Source organism: Conger conger, chromosome 9 (assembly GCF_963514075.1).
Source record: "Conger conger chromosome 9, fConCon1.1, whole genome shotgun sequence".
Lineage (NCBI taxonomy): Eukaryota > Metazoa > Chordata > Actinopteri > Anguilliformes > Congridae > Conger > Conger conger.
Genome location: NC_083768.1, coordinates 15,487,794 through 15,498,885, shown reverse-complemented (window position 1 = coordinate 15,498,885; position 11,092 = coordinate 15,487,794). Strand labels below are relative to the sequence as shown.

Sequence of the window (11,092 nt, the reverse complement as noted above, 5' to 3'; positions counted from 1 at the left end):
AGGGAGGGAGAGAGGGAGAGAGAGGGAGGGAGAGGGAGAGAGAGAGGGAGGGAGAGGGAGAGAGAGAGGGAGGGAGAGGGAGAGAGAGAGGGAGGGAGAGAGAGGGAGAGAGAGGGAGAGAGAGAGGGAGGGAGAGAGAGAGGGAGAGGGAGGGAGAGAGAGAGAGAGGGAGGGAGAGAGAGAGAGAGGGAGGGAGAGGGAGAGAGAGAGGGAGGGAGGGATGGAGGGGAGGGAGAGAGAGAGAGAGAGAGGGAGGGAGGGAGGGATGGACGGAGAGAGAGAGAGAGAAATAGGGAGAGGGAGAGAGGGAGGGGAGGGACAGAGGGAGGGAGGATGGAGCGGGAGAGAAGAAAGGGAGAGGAGGAAGAGGGTCAAATCCAGGAAGGAGAAAGACTGAATACAAGGATCTACAATGTGTGCTTACTGGATAAATAATTTTATGCTAATCGGGATCCATTAGTATGCTCCTCAACTTTTTGACTGGAAAGTGTAAACATTGGGCCCTGGAATAGCATGTACTGTAGGTCAGAGTCTAATATGCTGCTATTAAAAAATAAAGCATTGTACTCGTGTAGAGAGAGCAGGATTGGGCTCATTAGTGGTGATAATGGCAGAGACAGAGACCCGTACCTGCTGACCCCATGTCAATGAAGGGGTAGTTCACCAGCACTAGCTTATTGAAGTTGAACTTGTAGGTGAATCGCTTCCCTTTAGTCTTGTGTAGGATCCTCTTGTTATAGTAATACCTGTGGAACAAAGAAATGTTTGCAGTCACTCAGTGCAACATCAGTAACACACTGATGAAACACCGCATTAAAGTACAGCCAGGCTCTCTCTCTCAGTCCTCTGAATAAAATCCAGGGGAAGTGTCTTGATTGGATGTAGATCTGTGAGCACCTTTCACACCTGACCAGAAACTGCCATTTGTGCAAGAACATGTCGAAGAAATGTTGAACACGTTCCCAAAACAAGTTATATAGCAGTGCAGAATATCGCCAATCATGTGACCCAAGAGGCGGCAGGTTGGAACACCAGGTTGGACACAAACTGCTTCAGCAAGCTGTATAAATCAACCATATTTGTCCTTTACGAAAAAGTCAACCGTGTAGCCTTTTAGGTGGCCAAATGTTACTGTCAATGTGCTGTACTGATACGTGTGATAAAAACACAGTGAGTAAGGCCCGATGTTTTGGGGTGCGGAGATCACGGATGACGTGGCCACGCGGTGGACAGTCGCGGGGTGCGACAGGACAGGCGGTTCGGCGGGACCGGCTCGCTCTGTTCCGGAGGTCGGGCGCGAGACGGTAATGAGTAATATTTGCGCTCCGTGCGCTGCCACCTCATTGGCCCGGCCCAAAACAGCAGGGATCCTGAGAGGGCGAACAGACCGTCTATCCCTCTGCAGGACCATCCACACAAATACAGCAGGCAACTCCATCCTTCAGCAACACTCCCACCATCTGCCTGTTCATAGAGCTAGCATACCGCTTCTGCGTGTGTGTGTGTGTGTGTGTGTGTGTGTGTGTGTTCATTACTCCCATCTACAGAGAGAAGCGCATTCAAATATCTAAGCTCTATAATTTACACCTCTACAATGTCTTTACCCAACATCTTCACTCTAAAAACTGACTGTCCTTCGCAAGCATGAGCGACCACAGTCCAGCCTATTGGGAGTCCCATTATGGTGCCATTCTTCAGTTAAACTACAATATAGACTCCTCCATCTATTTATTTAAAAAATAACTCAAATAACTCAACACCTCTACTATAATGAATAAAGGTGACTTCTTCAAAGTGATAATACAACACCATAATGTCATGCTTGTGAACCATTTTACAAATTTTGATGCTAATCTGAAGCTAACTTCCTGGCTTCGAACGGAAACTGTGCCACTGGCTTATCAGTGATCTGGTCTGAAGCCAGCCATGGTACTCTCATCATTGAGTCGGCACCGTTATTTAAAAAAAATAAAAAATAAAATAAAAACTAACTCAAGGCATTGCGTAACACCTCCCCATCAGACGGATTAAAGCAGTGGACCGCAAGCTCCTGGAATGTTCCGGATGGGTTCCGTGTCCAAAGGGTCATCCCCCTCACCGAGGCAACAGAGCCAGGTGGCGCCGTGAGAAAGGGCTGTGCGCAGACGTTAGCGCGCTGCTCCGGGTTAAACCGATCCGCAGAGGGCCTCAAAGGGCTCAGTTCTCCGGCAGATCAAAGAGCGAAGCCACCGGTGAGCGCATGGCAAACTGCTCCCAATGCGGTGCGCTCAAGCACCTCCAAAAACAGAAAATATGCATGAGCAGAGGAGGAAATAATGAAAGCAATGCACCAGGGCTCAGAAGCAAAATATTTTATATTCCTGTGTAAATGCTTAAAAGAAACTTTTTAAAAAGTGTACAGGGCAGAACACAATGCTGACGACTAAATGGTAATCTAAAACAGGAAGGGAAGCCACGGAATGTATTTAATGAACTACCTCGAAAACCTTACTTTTGCTGCCACTAACTCAAGGTACAATTCAAGCACCACAGTGATGGATAAGACAAAAGACCTGGCAGAACTGATACAGCGGTTCTGATTGTTTCCCCTCCTCTTTCCGTTTCCACACAGACTGCGCTAAACAGACACAGGCTGAGAAACTGCTCGCGTGTCACGTGACCCCTGGTGCCACTGAAGCCTGAAACTGGCAGAGTTATGAGGGTCACGCGCTGAAACGCGCTCTATTGGCCACGCAACACGGGTCTGGGAAGAACACCTCGGTTCCGCAACGGACACGCATCAGTGCATGGAAACCAACTCGCCCAACACGCTCTGGGAAGTCACGGAAATTGCATGCGAAGCTAACGAAGGAATTTTACACCCATAATCTCTTTCCTACAGAAGTGAAGAGAGAGTCTGTGGTCGACAGAGCCATGGGTGCTGATCGCACGGATCTCAGTAAAATAGAGCCGTGCGGCCTCACAAATGCTGTCCTGAATCTCGGATGCACCATGCGCCTCCTATGCACGCATTTTATTCACGGATTTCTCATCTGCACTTAATAGCGTTTGGGCATATCTACTGGTTAAACGGCCACGTGAGCTTCAAACGCACACAGGCGCGGTTTTGTGTACGGTGGGATTTTTTTGTGTGACGAGCCGCAGCGTGTCCGTGGTAATGCTTTAAAATCTAATGAGCGAATCTGAGCGCCGTCATCCCTGTATGCACTGAACTCCGTTTACGACCCTCACCGGACAAACACGCAGCTCACGCGACATCAACTCCCCCGACTAACAGATTAACTCCCTAACCAGGTATGCCAATTACACAAATACCTCGACTGCACGGCCTGCTGACAGTTTGTAAGAGCTCCGTCTCAACTCAAAGAAACGGGTGAGCTCGTGAGAGCGCAGCCCGACACACACCTCCTGAAGACCGTGAGCGACCGAAGAGAAAGTTAACCTAAAATTCCAAGGGAATTTAGTTGAAGATTGAGCGTTCTCCAGAAATACTCAATTTGACCTTTGAGGAATTCTGGAGGTTTCGGCATCGTTGCATAAAAAAACTCGCGTCTGTTTATAGAGCTGCCGATTAAAGAGCGCCAAATTTCAACTTAGCATTTTGGTTTGGCGACTTCGGCTACAAGCAAACAGCGACCGCCGTCGTGTCTGGAGCGCCAGGCAGTGGAAAAGAAAAACTCCCAATTCTTCTCCATTTTCCCTATGAACGCCCGGTCACCAGGTCAATGCCTTAGCATGAAACAACTGTTCGAGAAGATGGTTCATTTCCTTTAGGATACTCAGCATAAAACAAGGGAAATGGTATGAATCATGCCTCTGTTCAGACAGCCAAAGCTGACTAAACTAAACACTTCAAACATTTTATTCTGAACTGCATTATAAACCAATTTGTATACCGTTTAATATACAGTAAATCTTAAAATTTCACGGGAATCCTGTATGTGTGGGGTAAAAGGGCTGGCCGCTATCTCACTTCCGTCACACCGAGGCTGTGCGTAGCTTCCATTTTGGAAGAGCACGGAGCAGAATGCGAATTGCATTAGCTTGGCTATTCGTAGTGGACATTCTGGACTGACTCCATTTAAGTGAGATTATCACGAGCGCATTTACATTCATCATACAAATAGTTAGAGCTACGAAAACACGAACGGCTTGAGTTAACCTTTATCAATGCAATGTAAAATACGTGGGCAATTCCACAGTAATGTCAACCTGATCATGAAAAAACAAACTTCCCAATTCAACTACTTATGTCCCCAACAGTCGATCGTGACCATTTTTTAATCTGATAAAATGTTGGCAAACAACAGGAAAATGCTTAATGTATTAGTACCATTACCTTTGAAATCAATGCTATTTGGCAGCCATCCTGAAAACATTCAAAGCCATTTCAGATGTTTTCTGAATGTCAAAACTGATATGCAGAACCATTTTATTACATGGATATCAAACTTTCTGCATTAGACTTTAGAATTCACAGATTTAGATTTAGAAAGCATATAGTCTCCCCAAAATACCTGTCTTTTTGCATCGTATCCATAACGCAAGTTATTTGTCACAATAACTTTTTATGGCTTAACAATATTTTTTAAATTCTTTTTATTTTGGCCCTTCCCCTGGCAGTGGGTACTATGAAAATAGGCATTAAAATTTTTTATCATGTAAGAAGAGTAATTTTTCTGAGCTATTTTGTTTGTCATTTTGTGTCCAAATGTCATAACCATAACGCTGGAATTGCCCACAAGCTACGCCTCGGATTCATTTGAATCACTACAATCCTACTATACGAGTGCGCCTTCTTCGGTGGAGATGGGAATGAGTGGGACGGAAGGTATGTGATGTTTGCTGGTGTTATTCTGGCGACTGGAGTCTATTATGGTTATTAGCTGTCTGTCTCAATGAAGACGCGGCAGAACTCTGAACGAGACAAGGCAAGCCCGTATTTTCAGAAACACTGTTTATGTAGACATGGTCAAATGCAAGAAAAGGTAGTTCATAATTCTAGAGAAGTCATGAATTTTAAGAGGCACATAAAAAAAGACATGTCTACAAGCATGGAAGACACGTGTTGTGTGTGGGGGAGAGTTTGTGTGTGTGTGTGTGTGCGAGAGTGTTTGCATTTGTGTGTGTGTGTGTGTGAGAGAGAGAGTATTTTTGTGGGTGTGGGTGTGTGTGTGTGAGAGAGTGTGTGTGTGTGTGTGTGTGTGTGTGTGCGCATGTGAGAGTATTTTTGTGTGTGTGTGTGTGTGTGTGTGTGTGTGTGTGTGCGCACACGCTCCAGAAGCACGCTGAGACACACAGAAGCACAGGGAGACAGACGAGCTCTGGAGCACTTTGAAGAGCATTTGAACTCACTTCAAAGGAGAAGACTGGCTTCTTAGCGAGTCTGCAGTTACTTAAGTCTGCAGGGCCCCCGACACTTCGCACAAGCAGAGGGGGGACAAAAGCCTAGAGTAGAGTGGCTTCTACTCTGTGCTGGAGCCCAGTGTACACAGCTCAAGCCCTAGCAAGCACACTCCGTCATTTCCCTAAGCACCATTTACGCACAGGCTAGGAGAGTTTACTCATGCCCAGGCAATCGCTCAACAGGTCCAGCCTACAGCAGGGTCTGCTGGGAAACACTCAAATTGGCAAATCCTGGAAATTCTCTGGAAGGTGCTGGTTCATGTGAAGTTCATGTCAGGTATGGGCAGAGAGAGAGGGTGGGACAGAGAGAGAGCATGAGAGGGAGAGACAGGGTGAGAGAGGGAATGAGACAGAAAGGGGGGGGTGAGAGGTGGAGAGAATAGGTGGAGCAGATAAATATCACAGCTCTTGCTGGAAGGCCATCCCTGGCAGGGCTCATTTACGAGCTGCTTTATGTTCCTCTGCAAAAATAACTTCCTGACAGGAAGTGGGCATTACCCGCTGTTGCAGTGTGACGACAGCAGTACACACAGCCGCAGACACAGGCACACACAGCCCACTGACACAGGAGCACACTGACACAGGAGCACACAGCCCACTGACACAGGAGCACACTGACACAGCCCACTGACACAGGCACACACAGCCGCACTGACACAGGAGCACACAGCCGCACTGACACAGGAGCACACTGACACAGCCCACTGACACAGGAGCACACAGCCGCACTGACACAGCCACACACAGCCGCACTGACACAGGAGCACACAGCCGCACTGACCCAGGAGCACACAGCCGCACTGACACAGGAGCACACAGCCGCAATGACACAGCCACACTGACACAGGCACACACAGTCACACTACTGGGCTGTGCTCAGGGCCTGTGGAACAGGGCAGTACACACAGGCTGAGAGCTGTGGCTGGGTCAGACGGTGTGCTCGCAGGCAAGCACAAACTCGACTCTCACTCCCGCACATTGGGGGGCATTGTAGCCAAGGCGGCTGACCAACCGATTAGGACACACAAGAGCGTTACAGCAGAGTTAGTGTGTTATAGCTGGGCTAGTGTACCACAATAGGGCTAGCGCACTACAGCATGCTCCACAGTTGGGGCTAGTGTCATACATTAGGCCTGCTGTAAAAACACAACAGGGCTGGTGTGTTATTGCACGGTTAGTGCACTACAGCTGGGCGAGTGTGTTCACACAGCAGGGCTAATACACCCCAACAGAGCTAGAGTGTTATAGCAGGGCTAGTGCACCAGAAAGGCTACACGCTACAGGAGAAAGCAAGTGTTGCAGGTGAGAGAAAGAGTTCTGTACAGTGAGAGAGCATTCGAGAGAGACGAAGGGAAAACACTTTCCTCACGTGCTCCCAGCGGGGACAGCACTCAAGAGCTCAGGACAAGCCCTCCCTACTAAACAGAGGTCACACTGCTACCACCATCACCAGCTCCCTCCGAGAATGTGTGAAAGACTGCAGTTAACTGTGTACACACCCCCCCCCCCCCCCCCCCCCGGCTCAGTCTCCATGAGTAAAGTGCGCTAATCTCTCTGAGCGTTTATAAGGTGGTGCTCTGGGATTATTTATGCGTAACCTCGGAACGCTAGTCACTAGAGAGGGCAGTCCATCTAGTTTGAATGCGTTTAAGGAGGCCACAGCTCTGCCTGGCATGTGCGTGTGCGTGTGTGTGTGAGAGAGAGAGAGAGAGAGTGTCTGCACCCCATGGGGGCATTCTCAGTCACACACACACCAAACGGCCCCATCCGCACCCCTTTCATCTTTTACGCGGCTCGCGTCAGTATCCACCCCACGGTTCTCACCCTGTTCACACCAGGCTCAGCTGGTAGCGAACACACCAAATTAACAACCCTCAACAAACGGCATCCGGAACCTTCCCCGCTGTACGGATCCAAGGCCTTTTGTTCTTCTGGCTACAGCAACACGAGTGCCTGAAAGGGACCAGATCAACTCCAGGCCCTTGTGAAATTGTGAGACAATAGCGCAGAAGTGGTAAACCAGTGACGGTTTTCCTGGAGTTCACTTCCGCAGCGACACAACTCGTCACACGTCGCATGCGTATGGGGAGTGACAGACCCTGGGAAGGCTCCTTATTGTGCTTTTGAGTTTCAAGTGTCACCAACACACCCTTCCCTGTCTCAATTGCTGACCACAGGGGGGGGAGAACAAGCAGGAAGTACTTCGGGAAAGCCTCGGCTGAGCAGACAAGCCAGCCGTCTACCGGGGCCGACTGGACCGTTCTGTACGACATCACAAGCTGGTTGAGGTCAACACAACGGACGACCCACGGGGCTATAATGCAACGCACAGCAAATGGGTCTATAATGCGAAAAGGCTGACCCGTCTGTATGGGCCTGCATGTGCGATACATCGGGAAGCAAGCAACAGTGCCTGGCTGGGCCAAAACGATGATAAAGGAAGAGGGCAGGTCCGGCACAAGTCTCCGTTTACCCACGGTGCCTTTCCGCACCTCTGCCCCAGTGGACGAGTGCTCACGGGCCTGGGGTGCGAGTCGGTTGACCCTCAGCGGCTCGCAGAACGAGCGGTGCAGCCCGGGGGAGCGCGGGGCGTACCTGAGGGCGCGGCTCAGCTTGTCGTAGTTCATCTGGGGCTTGCACTTGCGGGCGCCCCACAGCCGCGCCACCTCGTCGGGGTCCTTGATGACGAACTCGCCGTAGTCGCCCTGCCAGGCGATGACGTCGTGGTACTCCTCCTTCCGCAGGAGCTCCAGGATGAAGTGCCACAGCTGGATCTGCCGCGAGCCGGGGCTCGACTCGGGCTTGTAGGCCCATTCCGGGAAGGCGAACCCTGGGGAGAGAGGGAGGGGGAGAGGGAGAGGGAGAGGTGTTAACTTAGCTCTCACACAGAACCACCTGCCCGCGCAGGCACGCGTATACCGACACGCACTCACGTGCTTCTGCTTTCACTCCTGCTGTCACCGTGTGCAGAATGGTCACACCGCCGTCGGGTGTGCAAATGTCACATGTTTCAGCGTCACAACAGCAAAGCCTCGTTCACTTCGACTACTCCGCTTCAATCGTTGAGGTCCCGTTACTAATGACGGTCAAACTGCAGGGGTCACCAACCCTGTTCCTGGAGATCCACTGTCCCCTAAGGTTTTCACTCTAACCTTTGCAAAGCACACCTCACTCAACGGCTAAAGATCCAGTTGAGCCGCTAATTAGTAGAATCAGGTGTGCCAAATTTGAGTTGCAATGAAAACCTACAGGCCCGGTAGATCTCCAGGAACAGGGTTAGAGCCAACTGGTCTATAGGGTTCAGGTCTATGCAGTCATTACGAAGGTGCCGCCCGTGGCAACAGTCACGCCCACGGATTTGGGAGCAGGCCACCTCAGCGGCCAATACACCAGGCAAGCTTACTCAAATGCAGAAAAAGTATTTGAATCCAAAACCGATACCATTTGAACCGAGGTCTGGCGCGGACTCCTGGGGTGTAGTCGCCGTCATTCGCTAATCAGATTTAGCAGAGGTTTCCGCCCATCTAAGGCCGTCTTCGGGAAGCCTCTGAACGGCGCTGCAGAGTGCCTACGAGAGGCTGGGACACACATTCACGCTGACGGGAGTCTGCAGAGAAGAGTCTGGCTGGCCCGGGCACTAATGAGGCATCCAGGACTCAAATTACCGCTGCTGGCTCCACGGCCCCCCCAGCGCCCAGCGCCCGCAGGCTGGCGGGTGTGGTCAGTGAGACGCGCTCGCTGACGGGCGCTGGGTTTCGGTGCGACCGCACGGCCCCCTGGGTGTGAAAGTGTCGCTGGCTCAGGCCGGAGGAGTGCTGCAGGGCTCCCCGGAGGGGGTGCGGGTGGCCGCGGTAACCGGAGGTCTCCGCGGAGGCGACTACACGGGGCTCACTCCGCACCGAGCGCGCTCAGTTACGCACGCGCCCCCGGCTCAGGCCGGACAGTCCGAGCTCCGCCGCAGGAACGAGAGATTCCGCAGAGGAAGGGAATGCCCGCGCGGCTTAAAGAGAGGAAATGCGCCCGTGAAGAGGAGCACGGGCGCTGAAAGTGAAGTCAGAATGTCTCTGCGTGACAGTCGTGTAACGCTCATCCGATTCGTCTGCCCCCGCGTCTGTGTCTGCGCCCCGAAAGCACAGACGTCCTCAGATACGCATTCAGCGCCCGCCCGCCCGGGCACGGAGCGCGCGAAAACATGCGCTTCAGTGTTTTGTCTGCGGATGACCTCACTCTTCTACCCTCGCTTAACCTTGACGACCTCAAAACCCCCCCCCCCCCTTCCCAAAAGCAGGGGAGACACCAGACACCCATTAGAGCCGAGAGGCGATGAGACCGTATCAATAATGCACAGCGCCGGCTGGGGGGAGGGGTCTCCGCTCGGGGACACTCCGGGGGAGGGGCCTGCGGGGGAGGGGGGGCGGGGCCTGAGGAGAGGGGGAAGCAGACAATGGCAGGGAGGAGGCGGGGGGGGTGAAAAGGAGAAGGAATGAGATCATAGCTGGTCCGGGAGACTGTCGTCATCCAGGTTCGATGGCCCCGTCGTTCTCAGGGCTGAACTACGAGTGCCCCTCACCTCGCGGTCACCGGGAGCGCTTTCGCTGCCGCGGCGAGCCGCTTCTGCACAGAACGACTCCCGTGTTCCGATACCGCCCCGTGGAGGCGTCATAATTCCGATTTAGATTTTCCACCTGCATCACGTTTCTGCTACAGAAGAGGCAGGTTCAAAGCAGGACATGTGCCTGTGTGTGTGTGTGTGTGTGTGTGTACGTGTGTGTGTACGTGTGTTTCAGCCAGTCAGTACAAAACTGGGGCAGAGAGGCATGTCTCAGTGATCAATGAGTTCAGGCCGATCAGAGAACTGAGCCTGCAGTCACAACAAACCCAGACACCCCGATACGCGAGTATTCACTCAGGCATGCGCGCACACACACACGGACAGACACACACACACACGGACAGACACATACACACACGGACAGACACACACACACACACACACACACACACACACACACACACACACACACGGACAGACACACACACAGGGACAGACACCCGGGCCCCTCCCCCAGTGCCACAGGCTACTCTGCATCCCATCAGCAGGACAGGGGGCACCTGGGACATCCAGGCGGGAACAGAGAGAGGAGAGTGAACTACGGGAAAAACCCCATTCCCCAATGTTTACTGGCCCGCCTAATGTATTACATTAACCGTCATTACACACACAAAACACAGGTATGGATAATCAGGGAAAGGGGGGGGGGGAGAGAATAAAAAAATCACACAAAGAAAGATACTCTTGTGGGCCACTGACATCTTGCCAGTGACCCAGTAAAGGTACGGTGAGATTATCGAGTGCCTCATATCAGGCCAAAGCCCTCACCCTGCAGCACCATTCAGACAGGCTCAGACTCAGGCCGTAAGCGAGCACCCCATATCACACCCGTGTACAGCTGCTCGTCCTTCACCCTGTCTGGAGCAGGATGCCCCCGGCGAGAGGAGATAAGCGCTGATCTCCGGATTCCTCTCTGATCCCGACGGCCCGGCCCGACCGGTCCACCTGCCCTCAGCTGGAGTAAACAATCCTGGCCCCGCAGCCGAAGCGCAGCAGACAGCCAGAGCACCCTGGCCTTGGGGGGCCCGAAATAGAGCAGCGCCAGGGCTACACTGCGGGGAGAGCACTCGAGGA

General features: G+C 52.1%; 1 protein-coding gene across 1 annotated transcript in view; it reads right to left on the bottom strand.

The window, feature by feature from the left end:
- LOC133137777 (ETS domain-containing transcription factor ERF-like) overlaps positions 1-11,092 on the bottom strand; it is a 44,789-nt gene that overhangs the window by 6,740 nt on the left and 26,957 nt on the right. The window contains exons 2-3 of the mRNA XM_061256113.1: positions 8,002-8,236; positions 631-746 (exon numbers count right to left, since the gene is read on the bottom strand). Of these exons, the coding sequence (XP_061112097.1) occupies positions 631-746; positions 8,002-8,236 (351 nt within the window). The remainder of the gene's footprint in view (positions 1-630; positions 747-8,001; positions 8,237-11,092) is intronic.